Below are 22,630 nucleotides of genomic sequence, written 5' to 3' on the forward strand. Positions count from 1 at the left end.
TGGACATCTTAAAGGAGGTTGCTTGAAAGGAGTGCAGCTATCCCAAAAAAAAAAACATCCTTCACCCAGTATGGAATTTACTTGAAATCAGTTGGCCTATCACATTAGTGGGATTTAATGCACTAACAGGATCTATAGACCCAGTACGCCGAGGTTGAGGTGAGAAACGAATCCAAATCCTATAAAAAATCTAATAGAGAAAAAACACAGCAGCACACCCAGTGGCATGAAGTAAACTGTTCTATTTAGCTTCAAGGTTATAGTGAGGGAAGTGATCATGAGAGTGTTTGTGTTCAGCAGTCCTAGGGGACGTGTTGCATCTATCTGTGAAAAGGGAGACAGGCTTCAAATTGCCTCACCGCTGTGGATGACACAGTGTAACACTATTATTCCTTCCAGCTACAGTCGGTGTGTGTGTGTGTGTGTGTGTGTGTGTGTGTGTGTGAGTGTGTGAAGGGGGGGTGTAATGTTGCAAGGTTGACTGTTGTTCTTGACTCTTTGCGACCCCGACAATGAAAGGGCTGTGTGGGTGCACTTGACAGTCTCTCCTGACCAAACATGGCACCAAGTTACTTGTAGTAAACAAAGTAGCAAGCAAGATGCAGGAAGAGCAAAAAAAGGTGGCGACAAGCTACCAGTACACATAAATACCATCTTTTCAAATCCTTCCATTCTCAGCAGGCATCAAACCATGACACAGTGCAATTGAAAGTCATCCCTGCAGTTTTACAACTTTTCTGTTATCTCAAACTATGGCGCTGACTTTACTTCATTGTGCAAAATCTTGACGCTGTGCATAGACAGGATTATATCAAACTGAAGCCATGGTGTGATTTCCCGGTCTCCAACTCAAGCTAAGCTTAATCTGTGGTTCACAAAGGGCTAGAGTATTCCTTGTCGAAATCCTCCACTGAATGCAAATGAGTGTGTGTGCGTGTGTGTGTGCGCATGCGTGTATATGTGTGTACATCGAGCAACTGCAAGGTGACTGTTTACATGAACCAGTTAATATTGGCAGCAAATGATAGTCGGAGTGACGCAAGGCTCTCTCTCAGTCATTAAGTTATGTGCTGCCTGCACACCCATAGCATGGCATTTGCACAATGTGTGTAGCTTCCATAGTGTGAGGCTTTTATGATGAATAATTGAATCAGATTAAGATATTTACTGCCTAGCTATTGCTGATACAGTAAAGCCATGTTAACAGGTTATTGGCCTCCTCGATTAATAGTAAATTCTTAAAAATGAAAGGCCTGATAATGAAAAGCAAGCATGTTTCAGCACATGAAGACCTACATCTTTTTTACACCCAGATGACAATCTTTGCTGGTTACTGTAATGTGGGTGGAAAATGCTAATCACAAAGGCGCGAGGAACTCTCACATTCTATGTTATGTTTGGGATGCCATATGCCCACTTCAGAGAAAAACTGTTACCTCAAGTTCGTCATTCAATATCTCTGAAAATACAGAGGATACATAGTATAACTTTAACACTAACCTTTAAAAAGTACAACAAATTTATTTTAATTTTGGGCTATGAATCATTTGGTGAGAGTAGGTTTCACTTCTTTCAAAAGGTGGACATCTATTTTGAAAACAAAACTCTTCAAATGTCCATTGCTGAAGAATGACTGACAATAAAAAGTTTGTACTTTTTAGGGAATATGACACAATGCCAGTCGACAGAGAGTTGAAGCAATTTCACTTTGGTGGAAAATTTTCACTTTTCAGCTCAAGTACCTCCTGTAATGAATAGGAGTTCATTACAGTCTGGTATTGCCCATGTCATATAAACCTATAGTCACCAGCGGTGTTCAGGCTTTTTCTCCTGACTCATACTACCTATTTTTGCAACCAGGCAAATTTTTTTTTTAATATTTTTTAAATGCGGCCATGTGCACACAAACAAATACCAGGGTCCACATCACTCCAGGTCATATGTGTGATTTAAGTATCATTTTCAGTGTGATTGTCTCTATTGATACTTGGGACAGCTGATAAAGGTGCATGACATCATATGGAGGCATGCATGCTAAAAGGCAAAAACGTTCTACCGGCCTGATAATTAAGTAGAGGTGATGGCGATGGGCCTGATAGCATGAGAGGTCCATATGGTGCTAGGGGCCGGGGCCGTGACAGAGGCGCACTGGGGTCAGTGCCTGGTTTGAGTGAATGTAATCAGGAGCCAGAAGGCCGGCATCCTACGGTGTTAATCTTCAGAGGGCTCAGATCTGCTCACTGACACTCTAGCCCACTGTCTGTGTTGACTCCCTTACAGTAAAATGACACATGCACAACATTTAGGCTCGGACAACCAATCGTTAGTCAGCAAGTAAAATAGCGTATGAAATTAATTATGCCATAATCAATTTAACTTGGCATTCATGAGCAAGAATTTTGCTGCAGGCAATTTGACGCAGGAATTGATCTTCAGGCTCACAGACTCACACATTCAGTCCGTCTCCCCACACAATGCAACAAGACTTGACTAATAATTTGTAAAAAGTATTAATTTTTACCCTTCCTTGCAAGTTGACTGCATGATAGTGTTTATGTTTACCACTATGTTGATTCCCACCTGCTTGTCCAGGAACACATTACAGTCAACATGAGAACATCTATTTCTCACTCTGCTGCTTTCTGGAATATGTATTTTAATTTATGTATTTGGCTTGGATCTGCCAGAGGGGACCAGATTTTCCAACACCAACACCAGTCCTCAACACCATTTTTCTTATGTTTTCTTGTATTTCCAAGGAAGTAATTAAAAGCAGCTTGTGATTCAAGGGTATGGGATATTAAAATAAAGCCCTGAAAGCTCTGTCCCTGTCAAAAAGTATTTTTGTATACACACAACCACCCACAGACACAATCACCAAGAACTGCCCCAGAAATTCTAGCGAGGGTTATAGAAATTCTCTTTGTAGTCGCAAAACAAAATATCCCTGAGCATTGAATATCACCCTGCATTATTTCTGCAACATCCACAGTACTGTTTTGTATTGCTCATCTACCACCTCTTCTTACAGACAGCAAAAGCCTCTCAGTCATGTTAGGCAGCTTAACCATCTACTCGATCCTTTCTTCTTCCTGTACTATGCACAACTGTAAATTACTGCAAATGTGCATCAATTATAATCCATTGTGATCTTTTACTTACATCTGACCGTAATCTGCACGCAGCACAAACTATTTGCCAAACTATTTAACTATTTATTCTTATTTCCATTCCACATCAGCCCAATTTCATGACTTAATTCACTGAGAAAACTATTTTTCCTCCCAAGTTGAATGAAAAATAGGGAATGCCATAAAAACACTGACAGGAACAAACAGCTGTTGCTGGGATCTTCCCTGTGTTGGACGCACGAGACATAATTAATCACCAAGGGACTCAGACTCATTAATTGCTGTGTGCTGATTAATTGTCCCTGGTGAGCAGCGTTCGGCTTAACATGCAAATTTGTGTCAGAGGATCCATTCAGCGACGTAGCCCAGGCAGGGACTTATTGTAGAATGACACATGCAGGGAGATAACAAGACGCTTGTCAGGGGCCTACTGTAAAACAGTTGTTTCTATTTTGAGCCTTTACACCAATCATGGAAAGTGTGAGATATTACAATTAGGATTCAATGAATACAGAGGAGGGTTCTTTCCAGTGACGTAGTTCTGATAGCTGTTAAAGACTGTTAATCATTTTCATTTGCTCTGCTCTTGCTTGTTTTGCTGCAATGAACAAACTGGAGGAGAGGAGAGATGACAGAGGAGAACAGGAGAGGAGAGGAGAGGAGAGGAGAGGAGAGGAGAGGAGAGGAGAGGAGGGATGACAGAGGAGAACAGGAGAGGAGAGGACAGACTAGGACAGGAGAGGACATTGCTCAGCATAGCGGCCCGTTGGCAGGAGAGGTCATTGACTCAGCAGCTCAGGACAATGTCAATGGAGGCCGAGTTTAATCACCTCCATCCACTTCATCAGCTCCTGCGTGAGATGGACTGAGAACGGCGTTAGGAGGGTCATAAAATCTCTCTGATGAAGACACGTCGAATGAGATGAGCCATTCTCCTCAGAGATGAAATCACACCATTTTGCTCTCCATTTGAGTCCTCTTTATCCACATATTTGAGAGGGCGATGATGAGACAATAGCTGAACAGATGGAGCAGTAACACACTTCACCATTGGTAAGGAGGAATTGTACACATGGCTGAGTTTAGAGCACCATTCTTCTGCCTGAACTGAAGCCACACTGATGGCTTGTTTCAATGGTGAATATAGTAAACATACATTCAAACTTCATGTGTTTTGTTACATATTATTGTTGTCCTTTTTTTCCTTCTAATCTATAAAATACATGTGTGGATCCAGACGCCGGTAACATAGTGATATCAGACTAACATGGACTTTGACAAAGTGAGCTTCATGCTTCAGCATACATAATGACATAGGAAATTCGGTAATCTATACCCACTTGAGTGTAGTACTACATCATCCTACATGACACAAAGTGACCAGTGACATGCAAGGCTGGTGAATCCACTGTATTGTAATTACCTTGTTGTGTATACCAGCTGACCCTACACCCACCACATACACACAGCTGGAAGCAGAGAGGTTGGTAGAAGAAAGCCAGCAAATGAATGTAAAGTTATGGAGAAGAGAAGAGAAGAGAAGAGAAGAGAAGAGAAGATAAGAGAAGAGAAGAGAAGAGAAGAGAAGAGAAGAGAAGAGAAGAGAAGAGAAGAGAAGAGAAGAGAAGAGAAGAGAAGAGGATTTTAGAGACTGTTGTCCATGTCTATTGAAATGCCAATTAGACCAATAGTTTGTGACATTTCTGCTCTTTCTCTTCTCATGATACAGCTAATGTGGCCCAGCATGAGCAGTCATACTTCAGGAAGCCTTAGAGTGCCGATGCTCTAACACATTAGGTCAGGCACACAAGGTTTTAACACTTGTGTTCTTTTCACTGTCACCTCTGAGACACCCAAAGAAGACACAAAAATCTGCTTATAAATATTTAGTTACTTTCATCGCTGAAAACTTGAAAGAACTTTCAAGGAGGACACACACGCATATCTAATTTGACTGCATGGACGAATCCACAAATTGCAACCTTTTCAAAACGAGGACAATTGTTCATGCAGACGATTTGCATGACAGTAATCTAAATGTCAACTTAATGTATTCACTCTGACTATTTGCACACTGGCTCAGAAGCAACACAGTTTTTGCAGCAACTCTACCGGGGCTTAGTCTGAAATGACTCCTAATGTTACCTTCTATGATCGCTGTCGTGACGTCATATTGATCAGTGATAGTGTGTAGTATCACGTCTAATCACTGTGTTTCCCTGCAGTAGCCCTGACTAAGCCCACTTTAAAAACACCCACCATACAGGATCAGGGCCAGCCTAGTTTCTTTCAAACTCCCTGGTATCACCATGGCTGTTGTCTCACTGGCAGCAGATATGAGATACACACATCAGCAAGAACCTGCAGTCCAGCAGCAAGAGTGTTGTTTTAATTAGCATCTTTTCTGAAGCTCCTCTATTGACCCAACGCTGGTTGATGGCTCAGTACTGACTTTATATGCCTTTTTCTACTGCGTATTATAAAAGTAAACAATCTCATAAACATCTAAAAGCCTGTAAACAATGCACAAGTTTTCAGCCAACACAGGGAAAAAGTGTTTGCCATACAGCGTATATTCTGATGTGTAAACCTTTGGCTTTCAGGCCGGCCCAGCGCTCAGCGTGTCTCCGCAGGGAGAGGCTCTACACTGCCACACTGACATCCTTCAGTGTGCCATCCGCAGATTTGTGGTCCCATTGAGCAGGGGATGAATTATTAATCAGCCTTCCACTAACAAAATGGGCTTTTAATTGTAGGGAGTCCTGTTCGACAACAACAACCGTAGCCCGGGCCTTGATGCAAGCCGGCTGATCGATCTTCCCCCTCGGCTCAGCCTCGTCTTCAGCTTCACAAGGCAAGTGTGCTGGGTTTCATCCGCACAGGGATCCGGCAGGCGGAGGAGAAAGCTCCAGTTCCTGTTCCAGCAAGAGGACGGGTGGCTGTGCTCCTCCTGAGCTCACAGTGTGCAATGAGGCCAGGATTATAGTTTTCACATGCCACTGACATTTTACACAGACAAAAGAATTAAAATCAGCTTGTTAATTATTCTAGCAGTGACAGTGTTGGGAGTTAAAAGAGAAGGTATGAGGGGATACTGCTGTGTTCAAGCTGCCGCAGATATATAGTTTATCTGCCACCAACTTTGGTCTTGTATTTAAGCTTATATTTAAGATTTTATACTCAACAAAAGCAACAAAATAACAACCATACAACCTCTCAGAAACTCCAGTTAAATGGCCCTCTGAGGTAATTCAAGATTGATTGATTGATTGATCGATTGATTGACAATCAGCTTGACAATCTACAGTATCTATAGAATACTCTTGAGTTACAAACTAATGACAATGAGTCTATTGTTCTCAAAAGAAAACCAGTTTTCTTCCCAAAAACTCTGAATTCACTTGATGTATTTTCCTAGATATTCTGAATGCATGGCAGACAACTTTGTCATACACAAATCACGCACACCTCATGAAACATGGTGCTGCATGTTAACCAGCCTCACGAGCTGAAACACTGATTTAAATACCCGAGATTGTTGCTATTGTATTTACCATCGCTTTAGTAAATTGACTTGGCTTTGGCAGTCTGGAGTCAGCGCTAGTCCAGGCAGCCGAAAATGAATCACACTCACAATTCGTGATAAAAACAGGCTGTTGACATGACATTGAGAAGTCACCTACGTCGGCATCCTTTAACTATACCCATACTCAGGCTTTGACAAGTGAAGAGCAACATATTCAAAGAGGCAAACCATCATTTCAACTCAAGTACAGACGATGCAACAATGCAGCCCGAGCTCCAACCGAGCCTACATTTTTATTATGGAAACCCGCAACGCCCGATGTAAAGCCCGAACATGTCAACAAGCTTACCTTTTTTCATTTTATTCTAATCAGCTGCAGACGGGTGTCGGTCACAGGAATAGTTATCCAGCTCTTACATGTCGGCCGTCATATCATCGAGACCCGGCTGTTTATCTGTCGGGAAGGTAAACAAGACGGTCCTAAAACATTGCTAGAAATATAATTGCTTTTCCCCCTCAGATGTAGCCTATAATTTCGCTGTGGTCATTGTTCGTCGTGTCCTCCGCCTATCCCCCGCTGCCTTTACAGAGTGCCGTAGTCTTCTGATTGCAGCTCACCGGTTTACAGAGGGATCCATCACGGCGGGGAAAACGCAGTTTGGAGGCTGCCGGTGATGCTGCTGCAGCGTTTGGTCCATCGAGACATGGGATGAGAGAGGTGGGGGTGGGGGCATCTGAGGGCCCACGACAAAACATTTAGCCCATGCGTTGGGGGACCGAGAATTAACTCACTGGACCTGAATCATGGTCTCGTGAGCAAACGGTGGTTGATGCATCATTATGCACACAGAGGCGTCATTAGTGTGTTTTAATTCTTGTTACTTTTGTCTGAGGAGTGCTGCCGCTTTTTGATGATCCGAGGGGAGTAAAGAAACAAATAGCATCAAAGACTTTAATCTATGAAGCTATGATTATTTGTGTGTTGACTGGACAGATTTGTTTGTTGACACACACACATACAAACATGCGTGCGCGTGCATTTATGAGCACACTCACATACACACACACAGACAGAGTGAGAAGGGACAGGAAGAGAGAGAGAGAGAGAGAGAGAGAGAGAAAGCAGTGTCTGCACCACCAGCAACTGTGTGAATATGAGTAATCTCCAGTTTGAAATCAAACTGACAATAAAAGACAATCTGTCCTCTCCAGAGAAATGCCCAATAGGACAAGCATTAAGGATGGTTGATTGGATAAGACCGTGACTAATAACTTCAGCATCTGATCCAAGGGTGGATATCTAAATGGGCACAGAAGCAGCCAATGGTTGAGTTGTAAGCTGACTACATTTTTGTAGGAGCTTCTCCTTTTCCAAAGGGCTGAGCTAAGTTATCTGACAGTTATCTCCTCACATATTGTCTCCCAACAAGACAGTCAATTAGTTCAGCTTCCCAGAACAGCTACTTGCACTGTGGGTCATGGTGAAGGGGTGAAGCCGCACCTGCATGATGAGATTTCACTTGTCTGGCTGGCTGTTACATTATCTGCCTTTGGGGTCCAGATGATTAAGATGTTAGTAGAGGACGTTCATTTTGTCTTTCAAAGAACTGCCAATGCTGCCAGGATGGGGGACAGTGAAACGTACGCTGCCAGGCTCAGGGAGAAGCCCTTCAAATAGCCAGCGGATCAGTGGGGCTGCGTGTCTGTGATTGTGTGTCAGACAATGAATGACCTTGTCCGGATGGGGATGTAGAAGATACAAGATAGGACACAAGAGTCCACCGAGCCTCTCTTTACCAAGTTTGAGAGTGATTCATCAATGATGTGGCAGTGGTGAAGTGAGAGGTGTCCTTCGCATACATGATGACTTGAGCTAAGAAATGTTGTTTTATACACAGACACCATTGAGTATCCATAGGGAAATAAAGATTTTTGATCAAGGGTGTGTGCTGTTTATTTGGTCATGGCCAGTAAACTTTTTTTGCAGAATTGACTTATTGTAGAACAACCTTAAAAGGTTCCAAACATGCATATACTGCCAGATAATTGTCATTATATTGGGAAATGGTAATGAAGACCCAGAGTTGCTTCACTGCGTTCGAAAATGCTGTAAGAGCAACAGAGTTAAACAGTATTTAACAGCTTTAATATAGTGTGTTATTTATTATTTTCTTCTTCAATAAAGCTTTCCCTGAAATGCCTATGAGATAAGCAGACCATGTCTAATTGCACCAGCAGCCTGTATAAGTCAGGATGGATCCAGGACTCAGCAGCTTCAGGTAAATGCAAAGTAAACCAATTACTGTGATTTTTTCCGGTCTGTCTCATCGATACAACATTTTGCTTAAATTATCAAGATAAAACTATTATGCCATGGGTTTGGGGACAGGGATAAGGAGCTATTGCCATAAAATGTATTTTTTCCTTTTTTTGTATTGTAAATTCCCAGTAGAGACAACTTTTAATTGCTCTCACAATTTATCTCTCATTGTTTGCATATTTTATCACACTTATTATAGCCTATAGTCCATTTAGTACACAAGCAGTAATCTCAAGTGAAAGCAAAGTGCGATTTTATTGTTGGCCTATTAGATTACATGTGCAATAAAAGAGAGTTTGTAACCGATCCTGTTCAGAGTTGTATCCCATGCAAGGTTGTGACTCGTTGTTGGCAGACAGAGGGCAAACAGAGGGTTCGTCTCTGCTTTCTCCTCGTCATCCCAATGTGTGCTTCATCCAATGAGTGTCACATGGTATGGTGAGTGTTTTTGGGTGTCGGGAGAAAGCTGTTCCACCATTAACTGCCAGACCCTGATGTGTGCTATAGATGAAATTAGTCCTTTCTGTCATTGACAATCTGTTTTATGTAACAACTCCCATATTCAGAGCCCATTCCAGGCCTAATAAGCTGTCTGTCACATTACTCCCAAAGTATTCCTTGCAGATGTATGCATGTGTGTGTGTGTGAGTGAGTGTTTGTGTGTGTTGCTTTCCCTCTCCATATTTTTGATGCTTACAACTGCTTAAGCTAGCCATAATTTTTTTTAGATCCTCTTTTAGATTATGTATTTTTTGGTATATTAGGTAACACAGAAGGAGTGTAATTGGGAGGACAGAGGATATGACATGTAACAAATACTGCGATGTGGATATGAACCAATGTCGTCCCAAGTATCTGAACATTAGCCTTCTGAGCCACCATGGGTCCCCTTTTAACTGGTAATCAATCAAATTAATTGCATGTTCTGTAAACAAAAATAAACAATGAGGAACTGAACAGACGGAAAAGAAAGAACCAAAATACAATTCAACCAACTGACCCATCTGCAATGGCTCAGTTGTCACATACTTGCCACATATTATGTAAAACCAGTACAGCAAATCCCCCATCTTTAAAGCAGCACCACAAATATTCCATTTCAAAATAATTAAGATTTGCCATAATCTGCCTTCAGAATTAGTATTAGTATATTCCACATGTGAAATGTCATTGCACCCCATGCCCTTTAAGCTCTGTTCTGAGGGATGAGTTTCCTTAAACACACAGAGTCCAGAGAACGTGCCCGCTGGCTTGCATAACTGGGTTCTTCCTGTGGAGGGTTGGCATTAAAATGCAGACTGCTCCTCATGCTTTTGCCCCCAAGATGTCACGCCAATTATTTGTCTCTGTGGGAGCAACCTATTTGTGGAAGATCTTCTTAAAATAAGAGTAGGGAGTCACTGCCGCTCTACATCCTATCTGGTTCCTGAGTGGACAGTTTACGCGGGCACGTGTCACCTCTCGCTGTGACCCTGCGGGGCCAACTAACTACGGCCGTGGAAAGGTAGTGACGTTGCAGTCACCGTACAGCCGCAGTCTCTTCGCTCTGTTCTCACCCCTGCAGAGTGAATTCAGTCCCACTCTGTGCATCTCTGCATCTCCATTTTGGTCAGTTAAACAGATTTTTACAACTTGCCTAAGGCTCTGTCAAACATTAATTCCAACCTTTCCTCTGCCACTGTTATCACACAAACACACACATGCACACGTGCATAAATGTGCACGCACACATATTCATCTTCTGTTTCAGATGTTGCCCATCATAAATGGGAAGACAATTGTCCTCAAAGTGTGCATCAATCTAATCATGGTATGAAACCTAAATACACTATGGGAGATACATGTTGCAGGTTTGTCCTCAGCGCCTGTTTTGCTCCCTCCATTTTCAAGACCTTTTATGTTTAACACAAAGGTCACTCGCTAATTAGCTGACTAAGTGGATACCTCTCTTTCTGGCTTTGAGTATGTCATCGGGTTTCACACAGTAATCCAGATAATTTACTTTAATATGCACAGCTAAGCAAAGCAAGCAAACAGAATAAATTGGATTTAGTCTGCCTTTTTTTATGATTATAAACAATAGTGCTTTCCACCACATGAAAATGCAATGGCATCACATGTGGAGCAAAGATGTACTATTACTGTAGTTAAACTTGGCAAGGCTCACCACCATTATTCTCCACGTTCGGCCACAACTGAAAAGCAATTCCAGATGTAAATCCGGACCGGATCACAGCAAGATAATATAACATTCTGAACATTAAACAGGTTAGCAAAGACACTTTGCAATGGATAGAGGCAGTGGGACGCCAGGGGCAGCTGACAAGAGGATGTTAGGTGGGCGAGTGGCATTTCATCATACAATCCATGTACAGTAATCAATGACCACTCACTGGTGGAGGAAAGAGGGACAAGAGAGCGAGTGAGAGTGCCAGTGGGCATGTCAGATAAAAGCACTGAAGGAGAAAAATGGGGACTGGGGGGGGGGGGGGGGGGGGGGGTGCATTGGAGGGGGTATGACAGAGGAGAGGGGGGGACACGTAAAAAAGAGCGAGAACTGTGGTGAGAAAGGCCTAGAGATTAAAGTAAGCAGATGATTATGTAAGCACTTGGTTGACAGGAGGAGACATGCATAAAAGAAAAGGGAGACCATAGCGTTTGGAGAAGCTGAGGAGCCTGCACCGCTCTCTCCTGTATAATCTGGCTTTCAGTGACTGCACTCTGGATCAAAGAGACAGGCATTTTTTAACCTAATTAAGCATCTTTTGTTATGACAAAAAACTGTTATTCTCATTCTTTCACGAGTTTTATTTTTAATTTATTTCCACCTACAGTGTTCTTTCAGTGAGAACTAATAAACTGTGCTGTTCCTGCTGTTCTCAGCTTTGCATGCAGGGGATGTACAGTATGTGTGTGTGTGGACGCTTTACAATACGTGTCGTACCTGAACCTAGAGCCTCCTGTCTCTGGTTGGGTCAAATCTGGTCAGCTATGGTTCTATTTTAAAAACAGCACCAGTCTTGTAATCCTGGCAGCGTTCAGGCAGCACCGCAGATGGCTTTGTGAAGCTAGCTCCAACATCTACCGCCTGAATTCATGTTTGGAAAAACAGGAAGCGCTGGGACGAAATGCTTTCAGAATAACAGAGCTCGATCTCTCCCGGTGTGGAGGCAATTCGAAAGCAGAGTGATTTTGAATACATTAAATTGAGCCAGAGAAGGATTCACAAGTCCTGCATGTAAACAGCAGTGTGTAAACCACGCAGTATACATCAACAGTTCTGCTGCTTACATCGGATTGATAAAAGATTAACTTAAACCTCAGGTCAGGGGAATCAAAGATGTGTTGCAGACAATAGACGGCTATTCTGGCCATTGACTAATTGTATTGTGGGTGCTCTGATGTGCACCAGATTAATGAACATGTGCTGAGTGAGGTCAGGCAGAGTACTCTCTCAACCAGACCATGAACACATGGTTATAGGGCTATACTGCTCCATTTTATCCATCTCTCCTTTGTACAGAACTCCACTATCATAACATCATCGCTATATGATTCTGGGAAGGCTTTCACTGTACAATCCAGTTCTTTGATTATATCCCTCTCATTCAAAATAAACAGTTGTAGACAATTAAGATCCTCAATTATCCCATCAATCATGTGACAAAACGACAAAACAACAACCTCACGAAAAATGAAGCAATCCATCATGAGAGGGAAAGTCATCAATCATTCACTGAATGAGCAACCCAAATAATAAAGCTGAAGTTAGTTATTTTCAGGTCAAGAGGTGAATTACTGAACTTTTCCTTTTAGCCAGCTTGACACTATAGGCTAGTTGTATCAGCAATTCCACTTTTAAATGATTGCACCTTTTACAGGAATATGAAATGGAAATGTCTTCAGAACATGTTTTCAAATGTCACGATTTGGAGCCTGGAGGTAGGCTACAGCATGTCAGACTGAAATTGATTGATATTTAGAATACTTCAATTGATATACCACCAGGCTATTATATCATGCATTAAAGACGTTAGCAAGATCAGCTGAACAATTGCAGCCTTTGAGGCTTTTTGTCGCCCTGGTGAGCGGCTCTGATCTCTTGCTGCTCTCTGTGGTCCGACACCGACTGTCTCCCCCCCCCCCCCCCCCGCCCCCCTGTGTTTTCATCATCAGAAAATTCACAGGAACACAGAAACTTGCGGAGCACAGAGGTCTCAGCGGCCCGAGTTGGACTCTTCACCAATTGTTTTGTGTTAGGTGCCTCTGGAGCTTAACATAATTTGATTCTATGCAGCTACTTCTGTCTGAAGGGAGAAGAAGGCAGTAGACAATGGCTGGGAAAATGAGTTTAATGGTGTCCATTTCAGACAAGGCCACTCGACAGAGAAGCTCATTATTTACTTGCATCATGCGGGCTGGAACTGTTTTTGTTCCAGCCATTATAGTATCAGTTTAAGGATGCAACGGGACGATAATTTGTTTGTGTGTGTGTGTGTGTGTGTGTGTTCATTTTTATAGTGTTCTCATCTGTCTCTTTCCAGCTAAATTACCTTCATTGGCCAGTAATCAAGTGCTATTTCAGCCCCTGTATGAATTCATGCTTAAAACATCTGGAATTAGTTGCCACATTTATGATTCTCAATACATCTGCTCACAGGACAAGCCTCCATGCCCTTTACTAGCAGCTTAAACCCAACACACAAAGTTGCCAGCTGCTCTTTGAAATTGGCGTGTGATAAGAGTGATGATTCATACACCAGCATATTCCTGAGAGTGAGGACTTATCACTCTCACTGTGTATTTTGTTTTATATCTGTAACTAGGTGAAATGCTGTTTTTATATTCAGACCCCACCTGTCAGTATCTAATTACTACTATTGTGTCTACTGTGCAGTTAATCTATGAGGCACAGCACTATTTAGAAATGTATGTGTCATCGATGCTCAATACATTCAGTTTTTTGGTTCAGCTCGAAGGCGAGGTCAGGAGACGGCAGCACATCCAACTATGACTGATTTGTTTTTGAACGCCACTAGAAATGATGTAGGGTTTAAAAAAACACTGCAGCCGGCCCAACTTCACAACACACACCACTCACAAGCTTCTTGTGCCATCTGTTGGATTTACATTTAACTGCAGCAGTGTGTGATCAGGGATGGAGCTTCACTGTCTGACAAGACCTCTATACCTTCTCCATTTGCCCCCATGCAAAATTTAGCAAGTAAGAATAATTTTGCACTGGCCCAGTGTGACAAACATTTGCCACAAGCTAATGAGCCACTAAAATGTCTATTGTTGCTAATAACAATATCATTATTAAAAAGTACAAGAATTTGTTTATAATGTTTTATGTTTTCTCAAAGCACCATTGCAGTGTTAAAATTGCATATTTAAGATTATTAGGCTTATTCCCCCCCTCCTCAGAAACTTTTAACATCAAAGCACAGAGAATAATGAGCTTCTTTCATTCTTTGTCATAGCTCTTTGATAAGCTACTCTTTGAATTATGTTTTTTGATGTTGTTTTTGTTCTACAATTCATCCAGTCCCCAAACTTGCTGTCTAATGTTCAAAATGTAATTTGGAAACTTTTAACATTTTCATATTGAAAATATTAAGTTATAGACATTTCAGACTATATCATGCTTGTTACTTCTGTAATCATGGAAAACCACAACACAGAACTGTTCAGCTTGAGTAAAAGATTCAAAATCACATTGGAAGAGACTGCTGTTTAAATTCGGTTTAACCATTTAACCTTTCAAATCAGGTTAAACATGGACATTTTGTTCATACCATATTTCCTGTCTGTATTATTATAATTGCTCTTACTGTGTAATTCACAAATATTTGGGCAGCCAAACACATAGGGCTAATGAATCACTTCAGCAGCTGATTCTTGGATTTCTTGATGGTGATTTTTCTGAGTGCGCTGTAGTCTTCACTTCGAGGTTATTATATGTTAAAACTACATGTTGAAATGTAATACTTTATTAAATTATAGTTCTATCTGTCCAAATGTTTTTCCAGCCTATAAAAAAAGATGGAAGAGCTCATAACATATAGTCAACTCATCTAACCATTCTCTAAAGAATGAACACATAATATTGGATTTATTTTGTGACTGACTCTCAAATCAGGCTATATGCCTACTATAGCCTAATATTCAAATCAGGCTACACAAGATATTCCTTTAATTATCCTATAGGTACTTAAATGTCTATGGTTGCCCTATTTAATAGTGGTTTGGCTATACTGATCTATTTTCCTAATGGGTTTTATCAGTTCATCATCATTTCACTAAAACTATAGTATAGGCCTATCTCCCCCCTGGCAGTAGCCTCATATTTCATGTTCTCAGATTAACATTCATTGTTATAATTAAGCTCTATTGCGAATATAACGATAAATAAAGTTAATAGGCACAGGAGCAGGAGCCATCTACTGTCACCGTCTCTGGACCATTGAAGTATTAGGATATTATCTCTATAATATTATATTAGCTCTGGATCCACTGGAACACTAATGAACCCACAGTAGGCTGAGTGGGCGGGGCTGACCCGGAGGGGCGGGGCGGTTGAAAGGTCAAAGTTGAATGAATTTTGTCTTTTGTGCTAAGCAGAAGAGTGGAGTCCGACCGAACAGCCGTGTCTCTTCCCTCTTCCCCGAATCCTTTTAAAACTCCCTCCCGAACCTCTCCCCTTCTACCCTTGCCACCCTACCCTCCCCCTGAACACACTTCAAGGGACGGTTCGGGTAAGACTGCCCGAAACGGGGCTTTTTTTCTTCTAGAGTGAAGGACAGGGCTAACTGTGCGCCTCACTGAGCTCCCTAGGCCGCGGTTCTCCAAGGATCCGGCTATTTCCTGGAGCGGATGATGCTAACGTTAGCGAGCTGTTTATGGAAAATTAGCTCACTGTTATGTCCGATCACGTGTTAGGTAGCCAGCACTGCTCAAGTGCATTTTGCAAAGGAGATAGTTAAATGGAATATCCATACTTACATGGCTAGATTAGTACGAATTTCAGAAATTAGACATGTAACTTAGCTAGTAAACCGAGCTAGCGTTAACTGGCTATGATGCTCCCTAGCTGGTAGCGTTAGCCTTTATTTAGCCAACGCTCTCAGAAATGGGATTTGCGACGTTATCCCAGGAGCTTGCTCCTGCTAGCGATGGTAATTGAATCAAATGTCCTATATAACCTATGTATTGGTAGTTACGTTATCTTATGTCGAGGCTCTGATAATAATGCGACGAGGTTTGTTTCCACAGCTGTTCAATACCAGAACATACACTTGGTCTCGGTGAGACAGTGGGTCATTGTGCTAACGTGAATCAGTGGTTATTCGACTTGGGCTAGCCTAACGTGAATTATAGGCATGAAACGTCTCATTCTTTCAAAATGGCCAATGTTATGAAAGCACAGTGGTCATTCTACTAGCTGCAACACGCGAAATAACTTCTAGTTGGCACACAGGACATCTAGGCTAATCTATTACAAGATGGTGACTGACTGGATAGCTATTTCTCATGCCGTTAGCCATCATGTCATTTATCTGCACTGTTGTCACTTTTGCAGTAAGCAAGTATTTGTTTTCTGTTTTGTTGAGCTAGCCTCACAATTCCCTGTAAGCACATGTGCCTCTGATACTTTTCCCATATACAAACTCTCTTGCAGACGTTACTTCTGTGACCAAAGATTCTACTTCTTGGCCAGTTTAGTGTCTGGATTCTGCCGCAGCTATGGACTCTGGTGTGGTTGAAGGAGGACTTAATGTCACCTTAACCATTAGGCTACTCATGCATGGGAAGGTGAGTGTGCGTGCATGAGATGTTTGATAACTGTTGTGGGCATAATACCAGAGGCCCCGCTCTAATGTCCCATTCACTGCTAAATGTGGTCTGGGTAATGTGCTCTGTAATCAGTGTAAATTAAAACACTTCAGGCTTATTCAGCTTGTCTCAATTAAGGGTGCGAATGTTGCTTCATCACACATTTTTGTTCTCTTATTTGTAGGAGGTTGGAAGCATCATTGGCAAGGTAAGCTTTTATTTCTTTGAGAATGATCATGATCTTACAACTTTTCTCGGTTTGTTTTGTAAATATTGCTGTCTGTGCTGTCTCCACAGAAAGGAGAGTCGGTTAAGAAGATGAGAGAGGAGGTAAGATTTGTTATGGCTGTAGTTGCAGAAGAGTGCTATGCAGCTGTGGTCAAAGAAGTAATGTGAATAGATTCCCACATTAGAAAAACCGTACACACTTCAATAACTTTGTTCCCTATCTAATTATGTAGGCCAGTGTTGTTTCTGTGACATTGACTCATGCATCATAAGATAATGATGGGATTGACCGAATACTTCCTGCTGTCTGACAAGTGTGTCTTCTTCCTCTTGTCCGTGCAGAGTGGTGCCCGAATTAACATCTCAGAGGGGAACTGTCCTGAGAGGATCATAACCCTTGCGGGACCCACCACCGCCATCTTTAAAGCTTTCTCCATGATCATCGAGAAACTGGAGGAGGTTGGAGCTGCTCACTACACTTTAAATGAGAGACTTTATTGTAATAGAATGACCAGCTTTACATTTTCTTAACATTTTCTAATTCTTCTTGTCCCTTCTCCTCCTCTCCAGGACATCAGCAGCTCAATGACTAACAGTACGGCCACCAGCAAACCACCAGTCACCCTGCGCATCGTTGTGCCTGCTAGCCAGTGCGGCTCACTCATCGGCAAGGGTGGCTGCAAGATCAAGGAAATCAGAGAGGTTTGCTGCTACATTCAATTTTTCTGAAATCTTTGAACCAGTGTCATAATCCTGCTGTGTCCTAACTTGTGTATCTGTCTCCTCAGTCGACAGGAGCTCAGGTACAGGTAGCAGGGGACATGCTGCCCAACTCAACAGAGCGTGCCATCACCATTGCAGGGACCCCACAGTCCATCATTGAGTGTGTCAAGCAGATCTGCGTTGTCATGCTCGAGGTAGAGACTCTATTCAGTCTACTGCTGCTATGACTGCTTTTCAATATTGACTGTTTTGGAAATTTGATGCGACAGTTGTTGGGATTCTTGATGTATTTTTTTTCCCTGTGAATTACTTGAGTGATTTTTCTGTAGCCAATGGTGGATATTTCTCTTTTCTCAGTCCCCACCAAAGGGAGTGACCATCCCTTACAGACCCAAACCCTCAGGCTCTCCTGTCATCTTTGCAGGTGGTCAGGTAAGCAACCAATGAGTTCCTTTGCTTGTTTTTTTTTTGTGTGTGTGTTTCTAGAGGTGGACACTGTTACTACATGGCCCCAAGAGTCTTGTGTTTTTAGAGAGAGAAATTCCCACCGTGTTATGGAAGCAGTTATGGTAAAAGGCATTTGTCAATCATACATAATTGCTTGTGTGCTGTCTGTAGCATGTCTGGGCTTTGTTCTTGTATCAGATCAAGGACAGAGGTCTGATGGATACTGGCGTGCACTGCGTGTGACTCTTTATCACACCCTCCTAAGTGCTGTTCTCTCCTTGCAGGCATACGCTGTCCAAGGGCAGCACGCCATTCCACAGCCTGATGTAAGTGAAGGTCCCTCTGTAAGTGATCCCATATATTTGCAAGTTCGGTCCTGGGTAGCCATGACACCTTCTCACTTCCATCCCTGTGACTCCTATTTTTCCAACCACCGCCTCACATTGACATCCATTTAATAGTCTCAAAGATTACTTGTTTAAAATGCTAACATGGATTTTTTTTTTTACCTTTTTAGGCTAATGCACGGGTCCCATCTTTCATTTCATATTTTCCTCTCATTATCACTAAAACTCCTTTATAAAAGGGGAATATGACTAAATTTAAGTTTTAAAATGTCTCTGTTGTAGCATTTTCCCCATTCATGATTTCCTCTGTGCTTGTGGTTTTTCTTTTGCCTTCTGTATCCCTTCCTCCGTTGTTTAAACAGCTTACCAAACTTCACCAGCTGGCCATGCAGCAGAGCCCCTTCCCCATTGCACCTAGTAACCAGGGCTTCCAGGGTAGGTGGACAGACTGAAAGCAGGAATTTGATTGCGGTAGATTTGTATTGGTCCACTCAGACAGCACACTCATGGGGTTTCTCTGTATTTCTGCAGCTGGGATGGATGCCTCTGCACAAACTGGCTCCCATGAGCTGACCATTCCAAACGATGTAAGTCCCATCAATTTCCTTTTGCTGATTAACTTTTTTTTGCCACTATTCACCAGCTGCTTATTGTTGGCTTAGCAGAGAACCATGCTGCCTGCTTTCAGGTGTATTTTTGTCATGTACTTTTCTTGCTGCCTACACCGTTTCTCTGGAGGGAATGATTATGCTGTTGTGTTCTCACATGTTTTCTCCTCCCCTCAGCTTATTGGCTGCATCATTGGCCGTCAGGGCGCTAAGATCAATGAGATCCGTCAGATGTCAGGGGCTCAGATCAAGATTGCCAACCCTGTGGAGGGCTCCACTGACAGACAGGTCACCATTACTGGCTCCCCCGCCAGTATCAGCCTGGCTGAGTACCTGATCAATGCCCGGTAAGAGACTGTATGCTAGCACAACACAGACATCGCTGCTCAGTAAGGTGATAGAAACTTACAGTGAGCGCCATAAGCTTTTAGACACAGATTTCTGATGTTTTAGGTCTGGCTTTATTTACTGTGGATCTGAAATGACTAAATTTGGTGATTAAAGTGCAGGTTGTCGGCTTTAATTTGACGATATAAAGACTTAAAACAAGTGTTTTTCTTACAGCATCCACTTGTTTCAGCATTTTACACATTACGATTTTATCCAGTAGTCAAATCAAACCAAACACTTTACCCTCAAAGTCACTGTGTCACTTCAAATCCAAAATAAAACACCAAGCAGTGTATCGCTGTCCAAATATTTAAGGAGCTCACTGTATGATCACAAGTATTTTGAGTAAATGTTTTTGAGGTTTAAGTTGTTTTTTCTTTTTTCTTTTTAGGCTCTCCTCTGAAGCTACTGGATTGGCAGCCAACTGACAAGGAGGATCTTCATCAGCACCTAACGTAACCCCTCCCCCTACTTTTTACCAAGAGGTCCCTTACTGAATTTAATGCAAAAACCAAGTACTCTGAACTCACCGTTTTCCGCTCTCCTTTGGTTAGACACCTACTCAGCTGTAATTACATCATCAGTATATTGGTATTTTATTTATTTATTATGTTTTTAAATTCCCTTTGCATATAGTTTTTAAAGATATTTTCTTCTGTTGTATTTTTTTCTTCTTATTTTGCTGTATATCCGTATGACCTTATTGATATAGCTGAAACGTTTTGGAAAAATCTGAAAAGGCATAAATAGTGTTTTTTATGTCAGATTTTTCTTAGAAAATGTAAAAATGAAGAAAAAAAGACCCAATAACATTATAGATGGACTGTTCTTTCTCTTCCTTTTTAAGTATCTATTTATTTTTATTTAATACACCACTCCTTGTGGTAGAATTCATTGATATTTGCCATCCTCTACCTAAAGCTGTACTTCCTGAATGAGGCATTGTGGGTAGAGGGTTTACGTGGGTGTAAATGATCTACACTTGAAGATGTGTGCGGGAAAATGGTTTTAGTCAGAAGGCAATTTCTCCCTTTTTTTAAAGTGGGAGTCTAAAGGAGTATTTTAAGCTGCATTATGTCTCACCTCTAATTTGCTGTATAATTCTTTTGTGTCATTCCTGTGTTTCCATCCATTTTATTTCTCAATCAGGACTTTTGAGCATTGTTGTGTATTGGATTCTGATAGGGTGGGTGGGCCTTGGTCACCTGGAGCGGGCCTGACTGAGGGGAAAAATATTTTCTTTTCTCTGAAATTACTAAGATGATAGTAATGATGATGATGATAATAACATTGAAATGTTTGTTTTAAATAGAGAAAATATTTTTTTTAACTGCAGGGCTGGGGGATGCTGCAAGGGGCAAAACTAAAAGACATATTGGTCTTTATAAGTATATTATGCTGAGGTATTAAATTAAGATTAACTAGAAGGAGAATTATAGAATTAACACTAGTTTCCTGCTATCCTTTTTGCCTGGGTCAGATTTTATTTTTTATTATTCTTTGCAGGATGAAGAAACTCACGTTTTTTGTGCACGTTTTCAAACTATTGTAGATCTGGGTGCAATTGAATTGTTGAAGAAATTAAAATACAGAAATAAAAAAGATGTGAAATGCTGAAACTATCTCTGGTCATCCATATGTCGTAATTTTTACTTTTTCATAAAGGCAGCCGACAAGACACATTTGTTTGCCCGTTATCCAGCTCAGATTTATAAATTATCCGAAAAACAAGGTCCTGTCTTGTGGGTGGTAATTCCTTTATGGCATGCAAGTATGAAAGGGCAAAGTGTTTAAGCTATGAAATGTTTTGGACATGCTGAAAATCATTGAATTATTCATGTATTTCTGGTCCAGCTGTCCTATACTCCAGTGGGAAATAGCTACATCACACACTGTAGCTACGTTACATTTCCTTGCTTTTCAAACAAACATCACACACAGATTTTACCAATACATTATTTATTGTTGCTCATAATATTTTGATTTTGATATAATTCCTATGTTACAGGTACAATGTGCAATGCTGTATAAAAACAAAACCTCTATTCAAATCCAAAGGATACTTACTGTTCTACTAGTACCACCATAGAGAAGTGCTCTATTCTTGATCTGGCTACTTCCGCTGTAATCGTAAAGGGATAGTTCAGGTTTTTAAGAAGTCTTCCAGCATCATGAACCAGGAGTCCTTTCAGTCCGTCACAGAAGCACCTGCCCCAGTGTTTGCCTTGTTGAGATAGTTGAAGCAGAAGTCATTACTTTGGTTAGCAATGCTAGTGCAAGTCAGAGGAGCTAGAACTCATTTCTCTGAGCAAACACATGCAGCACCTTTAAAATTCTTACCCTTGCATTACTAATAAATTATAAACAAAAAGCTAATAACTCCTGCTACAAAAGAAAGGTAGAGCAAACAACACCGGTAGAAGTGCTTTTTGGATAAACTGAAAAGACTCCCAGTCCAGGACAAAATCTGACAAGATTCATAAAAACCTGAAGCGTGTCTTATAAGCAATGTGTATTCGAAACTCAGTGGTAGGAGGATTAAAAAAAAGAATAACATAAATTTCACCTACTGAGAACCCTAATTAAGCCTCATGATTGATGTTTTAGTGAGATTTTCATTCCTTTTTGACATCATTCTTTTTTTTTTTTGAGTGCCAACAACATTTATTAACAAAAAAACAAAAAACTGAAGTAATACTTTCAGGATTAAAAAAGTGTAAACTTTCTCACAAAATATAAAACGGACACATCCAAACCATAAATTATAAGCATGTGTAGTCATGCATTTGTTCATAGGGCTGCATACCGTTTAGTCTTACATTTTTTATCTTACACATAAAATAAATTTAGATATTTCTCATGTGGTATGTAATGGATATTTACATTATTATTCATTAGTATTTGATGCATTAGTGTATGGAATATCAGGATTCTCCCAGAGTGAGGGTTAGGGTGTTTAAAGGACAAAGAGTGTTATCTTGTGCGTGCGTGTGCGTCCGTGGGAGGGTTTTTGCTGAACTGGAGCAGTGGCTAAAGGTACCTGGGTAACTATTCGCCTAAACTCTCTATCGAAA

General features: G+C 41.3%; 1 protein-coding gene across 2 annotated transcripts; it reads left to right on the forward strand.

Annotated features, from left to right (window-relative positions):
• Positions 1–15,594: 15,594 nt before the first annotated feature.
• pcbp2 (poly(rC) binding protein 2) lies at positions 15,595–21,168 on the forward strand. 2 transcript variants are annotated; one of them, XM_071543483.1, is made up of 13 exons: positions 15,595–15,735; positions 16,659–16,792; positions 16,998–17,021; positions 17,111–17,143; positions 17,384–17,500; positions 17,612–17,743; positions 17,830–17,958; positions 18,122–18,196; positions 18,496–18,555; positions 18,921–18,993; positions 19,090–19,145; positions 19,344–19,513; positions 19,948–21,168. In XM_071543483.1, exons 2-13 carry the CDS (start codon positions 16,724–16,726, stop codon positions 19,982–19,984), a joined length of 975 nt encoding a protein of 324 aa, XP_071399584.1. In that variant the 5' UTR covers positions 15,595–15,735; positions 16,659–16,723; the 3' UTR covers positions 19,985–21,168. The 2 variants fall into 2 exon arrangements, with proteins under 2 accessions (XP_071399584.1, XP_071399585.1); XM_071543484.1 differs by having other exon boundaries at positions 18,496–18,537.
• Positions 21,169–22,630: the final 1,462 nt, after the last annotated feature.

Source organism: Centroberyx affinis, unplaced genomic scaffold (assembly GCF_046629955.1).
Source record: "Centroberyx affinis isolate AG114_WGS23_722 - 3 ecotype Tasmania unplaced genomic scaffold, CSIRO-AGI_Caff_v1 ptg004325l_1, whole genome shotgun sequence".
NCBI lineage: Eukaryota > Metazoa > Chordata > Actinopteri > Beryciformes > Berycidae > Centroberyx > Centroberyx affinis.

Bases quoted from the DNA above. Each gene is read 5' to 3' on its own strand.
- pcbp2 (XM_071543483.1), top strand. From the start codon at position 16,724: ATGGACTCTGGTGTGGTTGAAGGAGGACTTAATGTCACCTTAACCATT. The intron at 17,501-17,611 runs GTTGGAGCTGCT...CCTCCTCTCCAG, and splicing joins TCATCGAGAAACTGGAGGAG to GACATCAGCAGCTCAATGAC. The intron at 17,744-17,829 runs GTTTGCTGCTAC...CTGTCTCCTCAG, and splicing joins AGATCAAGGAAATCAGAGAG to TCGACAGGAGCTCAGGTACA.